Source organism: Pinus tabuliformis, chromosome X, assembly GCF_031772625.1.
Source record: "Pinus tabuliformis cultivar Carrire ecotype Pingquan chromosome X, CPIR1, whole genome shotgun sequence".
In the NCBI taxonomy this organism is placed as follows: Eukaryota; Viridiplantae; Streptophyta; class Pinopsida; order Pinales; family Pinaceae; genus Pinus; species Pinus tabuliformis.
In genome coordinates, this window is record NC_142308.1 from 139,782,735 (window position 1) to 139,797,329 (window position 14,595).

Here is a 14,595-nt window from a genome sequence, read left to right on the forward strand (position 1 = left end):
AGCCAAGTGTATTGCCTTGGGGTGCACGAATATTGTTTATGGAGAAGAAGGATGGTACTCTCAGGTTGTGCATTGAGTACATGCAGTTAAACAAGGTGACGATTAAGAATAGGCATCCGTCGCCGAGGATTGATGACTTGTTTGACCAATTGAAGGGAGAAACAATGTTCTCAAAGATTTATTTGAGATCAGGATACCATTAGGTACACATTACAGAAGAGGACATCTAAAGACTTCTTTTCGGACCAGGTATGGTCATTATGAGTTTGTTGTTGTTCCTTTTGGTTTGACTAATGCTCGAACTACTATTATGTGCTTGATGAATAGTGTGTTGCATCCTTATCTGGACAAGTTTGTTATTGTAGTCATTGATGATGTATTGATATACTCTAAGAATGAGGAAGAACATGTCGAACACTCAACAATAGTATTGAGATTGTTAATTGAGCATCATTTGTATGCCAAGCTTAGCGAATGTAGTTTCTTTCAGACATAGGTGCATTACTTGGGACATGTTGTTTCTATGGAAGGCATAGCAGTGGATCCGAAAAAGATAAGGGCTATCATGGAATGGGAAGCTCCTAGGAATGTGGATGAGGGAAGGTCATTCATGGGGTTAGCAATTTACTATAGGAGGTTCATTAGGAACTTCTTGCGGATTGCATATCTTATCACATCATTGCAGCGAAAAGGGAAGAAATTTGAATGGACAGAGGAATATGCAACAAGTTTTAAGCAATTGAAATAGTTGTTGGAAAATTATCCAATTCTAAATATTGCACATCTAGATAAAGAGTTCACAGTGTGTACAACTGCTTGTAAAAGTGGACTTGGTGGAGTCCTTATGCAGGAGGGACAAGTAACATGTTATGAATCAAGGAAACTGAATGAGCATGAGCAAAATTATGTGACACATGATCTTGAGTTGGCAACAATCATCCCGACTTTGAAGATGTGGAGACATTATCTTCTTGGCAGGCGACTCATCTTGATGAGTGATCACAGTGGATTGAGATACTACTTTGACCAACCAAATATGAATGCCAGGGAAGCTAGATGGTTGGCCACAAGTAGTGAGTTTGACTTCGACATCATGTACATTAAGGGAAAGGAAATTAGGGTTGCAGATGCTCTTAGCATAAGAGTGTAGGTGAATCATATAGCAGCTATGAGTTCATATGGAATGAGTTTACATGATTAGATCTCACAGGTAGGACAACAGGATGGCAGGTATAGGGAGATAGGCAGAGGTTACAGCAACAATGTACATGTGATCAGGACGTGGACTATCATCTTACAGCGGATGGTTTGATCAAATTTAGGGATAGGATCTGTATGTTGGGCAACAATGAGCTCAAGAAGCTTATCTTGAGGGAATTTAATGCTAAGTCATATTCATGTCATCCGAGATATCAAAAGACTCTGAGAGCGGTGAAGAAGTTCTACTGCTAGGCGAATTTTAACAAGGAAGTGGCAGAGTTTGTGGCTAGATGTTTGGATTGTCAATAAGTAAAGGAAGAGTGTAAGCATCCATGTGGTTTACTACAACTGATTCCAATTCTAGAGTGGAAATAGGAGGTCATTTCCATGGATTTCATTACAGGTTTGCCGAGGACATATAGACAACACGATTCTATTATGGTTGTGGTTGACAGGTTGACAAACGTAACACACTTCATTCTAATGAAGTCTACGTATTCAGCTAGTGATGTAGCACAAGTATTCATCAGGGAGATAGTGAGGTTGCATGGTGTTCCGAAGAAGATTGTATCAGACAAGGATGCCAAGTTCACTTATAGGTTTTGGAAAGAGTTATTTGTAGGATTGGGTACAGAGTTGGCCTTTAGCACAACTTATCATCTGCAGACAGATGGAAAAACAAAGAGGGTCAACATGATTTTGGAGGACATGTTGAGGATGTACGTCATGAATCAACAACGAAAGTGGGAAGAGTATCTACCTCTTATTGAGTTTTCTTACAACAATGGGTATCAAGAGTCACTGAGGACGAGTCTGTTTGAGGCACTCTATGGGCGAAGTTGTAAAACTCCCATCAGTTGGAGTGATCCGGTGAAGATGATGTTGATTGGATTAGACACGTTGGCTGAAATTGAAAAGAAATGTAGGTAATCAAGAAGAATCTAAAGGTAGCACAAGATAGGAAGAAAAGTCATGCAAATCAACACAAGGCATTTAAGGAGTTTCAAGTTGGGGAACATGTGTATTTGTGCATCAAGCCCAAGAAGAGCTCCTTGAGGACTAGGTCATGTTCAAAGTTGGCACCTCGGTATTATGGGCCTTTTGAGATCCTTGAGAGGATTGGACCAGTGGCCTATAGACTTGCACTACCTCCAACAATGAAAATCCATGATGTTTTCCATGTTTCATTGCTTTAAATATATGTGAAGGATGTTGATCATATTATTGATTGGTCTGTATTGCATGTGGAACCATAAGAAGAATTCTGGTCGGAACCTAGTGCATTTTACAAAGAAAGATGCTCATGCTCCAAAACCGAGCAATCGAGCAAGTTAAAGTGCAGTGGAAGCACTTTGGGCCCGGTGAAGCTACATGGTAGATGGTTGATTAAATGCGAGCTATGTATCCTTCATTGTTTGTCAGTTGAGGCAAAACCATTTTGGCATATGTATATATGTATATGGATGTAAATACCACAATGATCTGTGTTATAAAGCTCCAATGAACGGTATGGGTGTCATGTTGTTATGTTTTTTATGTTGGTTTTCTTTTTAGTAGGTTGTTCATGTAAATACTGCAACGAGCTAAGTTATAAAGCTCCATAAGCACTATTTTTTGGTTTCCAGTGGTTTTGCTAGTTGTAGGTGTAATTGAACACTGAGGACGGTGTTCCCCTAAGGGGGAGGGGTCAGTTAAAAATCCATGTAATAAAGTTAAAAAAGGAAAAATAAGACCAAGGTCACGAGACATGTATTCCAAGCTACATGTTGGGCAAAACATCCTAACAGGTGTTCATTAGGTTTATTATGGCTAAAGAGAAATTGGCAAAGTCTTTGAAAAGGAAAGAGGCATTAATTGACATTCATTTATGAAAATAATGGAAATTAGGAGAAAGGAAGGTGAAAGGTCACAGGTTGCATGTGAGGAGGAAAATAATGGAAATTGAATAAAATAGAGGCCTCATTAATAGATAGGCTCATGAGGGCCAGTTCACAACCTTTTGTCAATTCAGTTTTCGAGCTCTCTCTTTATTCTCTCTCCTCTTTCATACTCTTGCACACTTAGAGCATTCTCAGAGCACTCTAGCATTGGAAGGAAGGCAAAGGAAGGATAAGAAAGTAAAGGGAAGCAAAGATCAAGCAAGGAAGAGTTCCATCAAGTGGCTACAACGTGATTACTTGCAGGTATCGAGTTGCATGTATGATTTCCTTGCTAGTTTTGGCATGCATGGTACATGCATGCATGTATTTGGTTCTCTTGCTGTCATTCACATGGGTTTTTCCAAGAGTGACAGTGGTTTCAGCCTTGCCTTGCCATGTCTGAATAACCATGTTGTGATGGGGTTCTTTCATTTGGTTGAGTTGGATTACTGGATGGTTTCGAAACTGAGTGAGGTGGTCTCAGGAAAAATCACAAGGCCTAGGAATACTTGGACCAGTAAAGGTGGGATTGTGGTAAAGCCTAATTGTGTATACCCTCATTGGGCCTAGGAATACTCAACTGATGAATGGCGAGATATACGATAAAGCCTAGAGGGTGGAGACGGAAAATTTCCTCACAATTTAGGTGGAGAGATTCAAAGGTATCCATGCTTTTATAGGCCTAGTGATCCCTAGACCGGTATGTGGTGGGATTGCGGTAAAGCCTGGTAGTGCATGTTTCTTGTTTGGGAATATGAATCCCTTGGTGGGATATACAGTAAATCATGGTTGTATAGATGAGCATTTGGGCCTAGGAATCCATGACCGATATATGGCAAGATTGCGGAAAAACTTGAGGAAGCCCTGATCAGTTTTTTTGTGAGTCCCACATTCATGCTTGAAATATGGCACGAGGATGATTGGTTGAAAGAAAGAATTGGTTTAGCCCAATCTGTGGTCAGGTGATACATGGAAGTCCCTGACTTGGTTGGATTTTGCATATGTTATTACAAGCTCTCTTTCCCTTGTATTTCATGAGTAAATGTACTTGCTATTATGTGGGTTGAATGGTTTTTCTATCACTGATGTTTCTTTGGTTATATTGCGGAAAAAATTGAGGAAGCTCTGATCAGTTTTTTTGTGAGTCCCACATTCATGCTTGAAATATGGCACGAGGATGATTGGTTGAAAGAAAGATTTGGTTTAGCCCAACCTGTGGTCAGGTGATACATGGAAGTCCCTGACTTGGTTGGATTTTGCATATGTTATTACGAGCTCTCTTTCCCTTGTATTTCATGAGTAAATGTACTTGCTATTATGTGGGTTTAATGGTTGTTCTATCACTGATGTTTCTTTGGTTATATGTTGGTTATAAGCATGGTTTTATGACAGACTTGAGTTATGGATCTCATCATGTTTTGATTAGTGAATGAATGGATAATGAATGAATGACCTAATATATGATAATGCAATAGACCTTCTTGACGAATCTCAGATAAGTATGAGGTCCCTATGTTTATATGTGTTTTTATGACCTGTACATTACATGTTCATGATGTGTTTGACGAAATGCATGTCATGGTTAGGATGAGTCAGGTTAGGTCCTTGTTCAAGTTTTGCATTAGAGGCCTTTTCTTCTTATTATTTATCATTTATGAGAATTTCATCAAGTTTTGGGCAGAGGCCTGAGTCCTAGCCCTAAAAAAGTGGCTCAAATTTCAGGGTGGCGGGCATAGAAATGATTGAAAAAGATTGTTGTCAAATGGAGGCCTTTTGTGGGAGCAATTGGAGGGTTTCAGTAACATGGAGGGCTTGTCATGGGAGCAATTGGGGGTCTAGTTTAGTAAAAATGCAAGTTAACTCAAGGGTTGGGCACCTGAAGTGGTTGGTTAGCCCTGGGGGTCCTATAACTACTGAGGAAGGTCAATTTAGTTTTTGGTGTGTCGATTCGACTTCCTTAACTGTACATGGGTAGTTGAATCATATCGTAGTAACTCTTTGTCACATGTTTACCCTGGTGGACCAATTAGCTTGGGTGAATGTGGGAGGAGGTTGTTACAATTGGATAACGTATCCTTGAGTTGGAATAAAAAGTTGAACCCACTATTAATGAAATCAATTAACCTTGTATCATTTTTTAGTTAGAACAAACTTGAATCAACCTCTTAGAGTTTTCTATATAATAAGAAAGGAAAATTCACTACATTAATAATATACTAAGGCTTGTTTGACATTGAAGGTTGGTACGAGGATTACCCATTGTATAGGAAATAGAAGAAGGAATCAAACTTCCACGTGGAGAAAGCAAGTCAAGCAACATGATAAGCGAGACAAATCAAGAATGGAAATAGTGAATATATAAAGAAGGATCTGATACACGTGTATGCACATTTCCATAAAAATTAAACTGGGTTGGGTCCTGGTTATTCCTTAAGAAGAGCTCGAGTTTTAGCATGGGATCAAGACCAATGAGCTTAGGATCAAGACTTCCATGCACAAAGAAGGATACATTATTTAAAGTTGGGAGTCTCGTTCAAAGCTAAGAGTCCTCTTTCAATAAAAGAAGAAAATTCATCATTATTTCGCTTGGTTTGAAAATATTTAGGGGACAAAAAATTCAAAACATAACTTTCCACAATGTTAGTTGAGCTTTTGAAGAAGCGTGTGAAGCTCGAAACAACATTATAAAGAAAGCATTTGTACTTGTATTAACTCGGGGTCCATTTCATTGAAGTGAAGCTCATCAAGAACACTTTGTAGTGGGTGTTAAGCATTAACAGTAAGACAAAGGAAGCATTCACTCTTGTAGCCTTTGATTAATTGACACGATAACAAAAACTAGTAACAATCCTTTTCATTATACATTTATGAGAATTTATTAAGGGTTAAGAAAGCCTCTTATTTGTTATTAGAGTTTTCTCATGGGGTTCTCTAGGGTAAAATCATTGTTTCAAATCTAATTTGTAATTCTCTATAATACATGCCAACTGAAAATTTTGTTTTCCTACTCTTTTCACAATAACTATAAACAAATATAGCACAATTATCTTTCAACTAATGCAATAATAACAATTAAGGAAATAAGAGAATAAAATATATTTTAAAAACCCCAAACATAGTGAAACTCATTATATTGTACAAAGGAAACTTATGAAAAACATTTAGATCAAGTGTTGGTAATTGAGTTGGACACATGTTAATTGACTATGAATCAAGAGATAAATCAAAACCTTGTGGTTTCTTTTATAGAAAATCAACAAAATATAGGAGAGTGACGCTGGGGGTATCCTTTATTTTTTTGTTATTCTTATTAGATATCATTTAAGTTCAACATGGGGAGACAACCAAACGAATCAACATTAGGCTATGCTAATCACAATGACAAATTCCTTGGAGGCTACAACAAGATATATGAATGTGTACGGAGATTCAAAGCTAATTATTTATTGGATGAATGAATATATGGAGCAGAGAAGTGTTGGTTTACATATAGTTATACAACATGATGGTGACTTGAAGGTTAGATTCTAATTCCATCAACTTTCTTCGCATATTTGTGGAGCACAATCAAATTGCAAACATATTATCAAAACAAGCTTGCAAAAAGACAATGTGATCTCTTTAATTGATTTCATCTTGATATTGGGTATAGTTAATCATCTCTTCGAGGTTGATGATTATGTAGTTTCTTATATTACTACTATGACCTTTATGGTATGTTTGATCCTTCACAATTTTTTGTCCTTTCCAAAGTGTTGTAGAACTTTATGTGATGACCATGGTTCACTTTTGTTCTTTTAGACTATTATTTGATCATTCTTAAATCTATCTTTTGACATAAGACATGAAAAGAAACTTCTTAAACAAAATAATCTCAATGCAACAAGTTCAACCTTCCCTATGGAATTCCCTATGAAAAAATATATACAAAAATATAATAGAAAAACATAACACAAATTTTTTTTAGTAGGAAAACAAAAACCCATAAGTCTTCCATGAATTTTAGCTTAAAAATATGGCTCATTGTGGTAGTGTTGATAGACATTTATGATGTAATTCTTGACACATGCAACTTGTGGGAATAATGAACTACCATATTTCATAAAGATCCATTGGAGAAGGTGGTATACATGGAATTCAAATCTCTTCCAGGGAGAAGTATCACTTTCATGATCATCAATTATACCTAGGAACAAATGCATTTTATGGTTCGATTATATTTTTTTTTTAACAAAGTCATTGAATCACAAGTCTCCTCCTTCATTTGCCCTATATAGAAGAGATTTTTGAGTGCCTTGCCCAAGGACTTTTAGACCTCTTCAAAGAGTTCCATGGAGTATCCTCTACATGCTAAATGTGCCACACCCTAATTTTGACCTTTGGCTTTATTGGGATATTAAGGCGAAGATGAGTCTTTTAATTTCAACTTGGTCCAATGTGTCTTTAGGTAAAGTATGTTTCTTTAGTGTGCTTTTGCAACCAACTGATTTGATGGTCACAACTGTGCCATAGATATAAAGTGACTCAATGTTTCATTTTCTTCCCAATACTAATGACACTTGATCCATGATTTGATATTCGATTGGTCCATGGTCTCTTTTAAAATAACACAATGGGTAATTTGTTAATGATTGATTGTTGAGAGATGTCTGTGTTACCTATTTCCTTTTGGCATTAACATATTGGCCTCAAGTGGCAAGGTTTCCTAGGGTCAAGCATAGTTTCCTTCTTAAAGGGTTCTAACTAATTAAAAACTAGTGTAGCCATATTTGATCCATATGTGTGAGCGATTTCCCTAAGGTGATTGACCTTTTGTGGATGTACCCTATTTTTTGAAGATAGTATCAAAGGCAAGTTTTTCGAAATATTGAGTTATGCTAGGAGTTTAGGAAGACGCCACTTAAGGGGGTAAAGGGACTATTGCCTCATTTATTCTATTATTATGTCACCTTCATAAATCATTCAATCCCATTGTCAAACTTTTAATCCTCAAATGACCAAATATCAATGTAATAACATATTTTTCATTATTCATAGGTTTACAAAATGATGATCCTGGCATTTTATAAGAGAACCACATGCACCCTAAAGGTTATTATGCTCAGATCCATAAAGACATGAACATTCATTGATGTCATGTTGTCCACCATCTTTGACTAGAGTCAAAGTTCATTGACCATCTCTTATAATCCTTTTAGATTAAGTTGGATACCAAACTTCAAACTACATGTCATCCACAAATTACTGTAGAAATTAGACCCTATGCACCTAACTCTAATTCAACTCTTATGGAACTATAATTAATATCATCCCTAAAACTGATGAGAACTTACCATTATTTAACATTGTTAGAACCAAATCTCTACACAACTACACAACTCCATTAGACACAACGTCTTCGAACCATGCATCGACTTTTAAATGTTATGATTTTCACATGCATTGTTCCATGTTCTTTGTATACACCCAAAATTATAAAGTGAACAACCTAAAGTGGCGAATTTCATCGAACGGATGTAAAACCCACTTAGAAATGGGCAAATATTAAGCCATGCACTGTGCCAATCATTAGCTTATTGCTTTTCACCTTGTCCATTGAATATCACAGTATTCTCATCCAACTCATAATATGGAAAAGTAATAAGCTATCATTAACTTATTGCATGGTGCTTAATATTTAGAAATGTAAGAAAACCTCACTCAAAGCCAAAACAAATACACAAAACACCTCGCTCGACGTGAGTTGGATTCTTAGGCATATAATATTATTGACCTAAAATATAAAATGAAAGATTCATGGGCATGTGGTATCGCTATCTTTGTCATTACAATGGATACCTTTAATTATATATATATATATACAATGGATACCTTTAAATATATATATATATATATATATATATATATATATATATATATGCAATTTTAAGGTCACGGCCAAACCAAACACCAAATTGGTGCATGAGACCCCCTTAACCTCTGCACAACTATTTGACTACTAAGTTTACGAAAGCATACATACTCTACCCCTTCTGTTTTGAACTTGTAACCTCTTAGAAAGAAACACATGCTCTTAACCATTAGACCCACTCTATATAATACAATAAATAACTTTAAGCAATTAATATATATTACAATAAATAACCTTAATATATATATATTTTTACCATGAGATATAAGATATAACATTAGCCGCTTGAAACAAATTGAACACTTTTATACAGTGGATCTAATAAATAGGTAAATGCAAATGGTGTATTGTTTTATATATATTGGATAAACTGCTACATCTGGGAATATAATAAAATATATTATTTAAAAGAGGCGAAAAAAAAAAAAAAGTCAATAAAAATTTATTTATAAAGAGCTGAGTTTAATATAAAAAATGTTGCAAGCAACGAATCATTATATTAAAGCTAAAAATAATTAAATACAAAATAAATAAGCAATGTGACAACAATAAAAAAAAATTAAATTAAGAAGTTGGTGAGCTATAAAAAATGTTGCAAGCAACGAATCATTATATTAAAGCTAAAAATAATTAAATACAAAATAAATAAGCAATGTGACAACAATAAAAAAAATTTAATTAAGAAGTTGGTGAACTATCCGCAATAGATACCCCACAGGGATTGGATCACCGGTATAAATCAAGCTGTCGATGCTGAGGAGATCATCTATATTCGCCCATTAGAATCGGTCAAGATCACCCACACTCAAGATATGACTAGCATCCTCGGGCAGGCAATGAGTTTCTGAAATTAGAAACTCTCAACATTAAATATAACCAGAAGACGAGCAATGAGTTTGCGTAATGACACAGCCATGGCTGCTCAGACTCCACCCCAAATTCCCATGGAACTTTATAGACAAAATCGTTCCAAGCTCAGTGCGGCCATGCGCCAGTACCTGCAATCCCAAGGTCTCCCCATTAATGGTGTCATCTTGCTGCAGGCATGATCAAGAGATCGAACTCCCGCCCATTTTGTTTTTGTTTCTTTTAGGGGAAATTGACAGGAAAATGGTTTTCTCAATGGAGTTGAAAGTTTTGTAACTTAATTACGGAGTTGTTTAAGGTTTTTCAAATTTCCACAGGGAGGAGAGGAGCAGACGCAATATTGTAGCGACACTACCATTCTTTTCAGGTAAGAATGAGTGGCCACTGTAAATGCTTCTTGTTATTCTTTATTTTATTAACGAAGTTGGATTTTAGTTGTTCTTGAACAAAATCTCGGCTAACTATCCCTTTATTACTTGAAAAACAACAAAAAAAGCTACAAATTTAAGGGAGATCAAGCGTTGACCAACAAATTATTATGAAAAACTATTGGCAAAACTGGATTTTAGTTCGCTGACCAAAATCTCCGCCACTATGCCTTTATCAACGAAAACCTTGAAATTCAGGGGAGATCAAGCATTGAACAACAAACCATTATTATTAAGATAGGAGGGCAGAACTTATGGCTCAGTCATAAGTCTAAGCTTATAATGCACATAAGTTTTCACAATAGTTTGGGAAGTCTGCATTGGCTGCTTATGAAGTTTTGAGCATTAGGGTTTATTCTTTCACTTGAAATACAACAAAAGCTTGAAATTTAAGGGAAATCAAGCTTTGAACATTTTTTTTTTTTTTTGTGGGTTGACTAGCGGAATCAGCAAACGCGGTGGTATCGTACTTGTGTTACACGGGGTCGAATTCCACCGGCTGTCACTATAACCTCTAGGAGGAACCGCCCAGCCCGCAAGAATGGCCCTCGGTTAAGACGAGACTCGAATTCTTGACCTGCACAGCGGCACAGATGACTTAGCCGATCGTTGGCCACGAGACCAAACCTCTGCGGGCTTGACCAACAAACTATTATTATTATTATTATTTAAGTTAATTGTATTGCCTGCAAAAATTAAATTACATAGCTGATATCCAGTAGCAACAACATATCGGGCTCACTCTGCCATGCTGAAGACCAAAGCTAAAGACGAGTATTAGATAATACTATAGGACTGCAAAACACAAAACCAGTAAAACATCAACTGAACGTGAAAAAACATGTATCCAAAAGAGCTGCGACAAAAGCCACTGCATGACATCCAGATCAAGTATTTGAAGAAGACACTGGGGCTGGATTTTCCGCCCTCATAGCAAGAGGTTTGTGAATTTGAAACTCAGATTGGACATGTTTTTCCATGTGGGCTAATCAGTGTCCAACCCATCCAAACTGTCTAGCATTTTTCACTTGTTGTGCTGGATGTTGTGAAATTTTCAACTATTGCAGCAACTGGAAATTATTCTCCTAACTGATTAATATTAAGTGCAGTTTATTTGCAACGACAAATAACAAATAAAATCACAACTGCGATTTTCACCACAAAAACGTTGCGGAATTAAAACACTGGAACTGAGAAAATGATAGCACACACACAATAAAATTGACAATTATTTTTGGGCAAAAGTCCTAGAAAAAACCCAATGTGGGAAAATCGGTGCATCAAAAGACGGTCTTATTATTATTATGAAGTAGTGAAATTTCTGATTACAGTCTGGATGCCAAACTAGCTATTCTCAATTGCCAAAATTATTAGAGAGAATTTTCTCTCTCTCCACAAGAAATATCGGCACCACTTGCCTCGAAAAATTGGCTCTCAAGAACCCTTCCGCAGACCTCTGCACAGACCCTCACACACACAACCTGAATCTGCCTCTGATCAAGTTGTTATGCCTGCTGCTATTGGAAGCCATCCTCTGGCCTTTTGGGAATTTTTCCCAGCCTTCGGCAACTGAATCGGCCCCCTGCTTAGCCAAATCGAACTGCCTCATTGAAGCTGCCTACGCAGTTCCTGTGTAGCCTCTAGTGGAATAACTCAGCCTCTTTGCTGTTGCCTCTTCGGAATTGAAACTCCTCCGAAATCACTAGTTCTGCATCCTCTTTGTCTTTGCGTCCCTTTTGGCTTGAACTCTTCTTCCCGGTTAGACTTCTGCAACTAGATTGCTTGATCTGCCAAGGAATTCAACCTCACAAAGTGTATTCTCTATCTACCCATCGAGTTGCTTTTATAATCTCTTGCTGGTGAACCAACGACCATGATTAGATCCCCATCAACGACTAAGATCATTTCCAACTCGATTCGTATGAGTTTCTAGAGAATTCTCACCTTTCTCAATTAATTGTTGTTAATTAATTACTTTTCCTAAGTTAGCCTTAGGAAATATTTATTTATTGATCAATTAACTTAATTGAGCCATCTCTAGGTGTTTTCTCCTGAAACCTTTTCTGTGTTTTGGAGATCTAGTGTTTCTTAGCCTCTCTGACTAATGTCAAGACTAACAAATGTCATTCGATGCTACAAAAACTAACAAACATCATTCAAGAAGGAAACAGTGTAGTTTTTGTCCTCATGATTCTCCCTCAATACTAGACCCAATAACGTCTTAAGTTACCAACGGAGGGTGATTGACTGTATATACTGGTTCCTTCTTCCCCTGGTATGCCCAAGGTCGAGAAGCCAGTGAGAAACCTCGTCTAGCAATTCATAATTTGAGTGGGCAAGGAGATCTTTAGTGACATGACTCTCCAGCTTCCAGATATCCTTGCGTGTCCTGGGAGGTCACAGCATGGAAGGCTGTGGTCGCCTCCTGGCCCGCACCTCTGCACGGGGCCGACAAGATTGATCCGTTCCCCATGCCCCTCGACACCCTTGCATGTGCTGACAAGGCATACTAACTCTTGTGATAGGGAAGATAATACAGTAATAAAGAGGCACACACCCACGACTCCACTGACTACAGACAAACAAACACTCTTCCCCTGTGGATGGAGTTACATTAATAGCTAGAGTAATTCCCTCCCTTCTAACTCCAGTGGACAATGCAAATTCCATACTCCACACATGACCACCAATATAAACAAAAGGTAACAAGGAAAACCAGAAAAAAAGGCTACGCCATGACTGACCCATAGGCTGTCCGCAGAGCAGAGGTACTACCTGGGTAATAACAGAGACCGACTCCCAAATACTCAAATAAATAAAAACCACCACAAATACAACTAAAAACTTGTAGAACTGAGACAACACATTAGATTGCAACTCACTTCGAGGACAACCAAAGGCTGATAAGACCAATTCAGAGGGCCGAGGAATGAATATTACCTAATTAGAGTATCACATGAGAATCCAAACCACTTGAGCCATGGTGCAATAACCTACGCCCATTGTTGCAAGGCCCTGCCAACCACCTAAAGATACAACATAGCATCCAAATTCAACCTTCTGAGCATCAGCTAGGGTTTCGCCATTTCCTTTGGAGAAGAATCCATCACAGAAAAACAAGGCAAAGGAGTCTTTGTAGGCCTCAGGGGAAATAGAAAGTTTTGTGTGCTAGCTCAGAGCTTGAAATAGTCTGCACTCATCCCAGGTAGTGAGTTGCCATACTAGCCTCCATAAGATAAACAACCTCCATTGAGAGTAGGGAAATCTCCCTTGCTGAAGGGAAAATGCTGAGACAGGGTGTATGAGCCTGCCTATTTGCTGAACCAAATTCTTTGAACTCTCCAGAACCAATTACATCATATAATGAAATTGATGAAGGTTCACATGTTTACATGCATGGGGGTGGAAGGCCACACCAGGCCCTCTTAATTGCCCTGGAGGTTGGTGGTGGCAGGGGCCCCACCCGAGCTGTTTAACTGATGATCCTCCACCCCAATCGGGGTAACATATTATTATTATTACTATTACCTGGCAAAACTGGATTTTAGTTGTCTCTAAACAAAATCTCGGCAACTATGCCTTTATTACTTTAAAAAAGCAACGAGAAACTTGAAATTCAGGGGAGGTCAAGCATTGAACAACTGTTGATTATTATTACTGGTGAGCAAAGCTTATGGCTCAATCATAACTCCATGCTTATAATGCACATAAATTTTTCACAGGTAGTTTGGGAATCTGCATTGGATGTTTATGAAGTTGTGAGCGTTATGGTTTATTTGTTAATGTGTTTTTGTGAACAGTTTTAGTGACCCTTGAAATTCTTCAAATCACCCCTTCCAAATCGAGCCAAGAAATCTTCTCTAAAGGTGACAGTCCATTAGTCCACCTCAGCATAGCTTAAATAGAATGCGGATCTTACCTATACTGATGTTGGTTAGTTAGGATCTGTGCTGTGTAAAATTTGTAGACCAACTCCATTTTTTCACCATAATTTGTGCAATTTTATTGAGAAATATAGTTAGTGTTTTTAAAGGGGATTTTCAGAAGATGCTACACACCCATAAAATTTGTAGCAGATGTTAGGAGGAACTTATTCTTTATAATCCCATAGCTTGTGGTTTTTGCCTAATTTTTGAGCACAGAAAAGACTCAATCAATACTGTTTTTCAAGTTGGGCAACTATATGAATAAATGTGTTTCATTGTATGAAACCATATCATCTAAAGTGTAGATTGTAAAAGCTAATGTTCGTGTAAGAGCTTCTTTGAGA

General features: G+C 37.4%; 1 protein-coding gene across 1 annotated transcript in view; it reads left to right on the forward strand.

Moving 5' to 3' along the window:
• Nucleotides 1-9,723: 9,723 nt before the first annotated feature.
• Nucleotides 9,724-14,595, forward strand: part of LOC149138853 (Metallopeptidase M24 family protein) — a 538,903-nt gene continuing 534,031 nt past the window's right edge. Inside the window, exons 1-2 of the mRNA XM_089448420.1 lie at nt 9,724-10,073; nt 10,215-10,264. Of these exons, the coding sequence (XP_089304546.1) occupies nt 9,921-10,073; nt 10,215-10,264 (203 nt within the window). The 5' untranslated portion in view covers nt 9,724-9,920. The remainder of the gene's footprint in view (nt 10,074-10,214; nt 10,265-14,595) is intronic.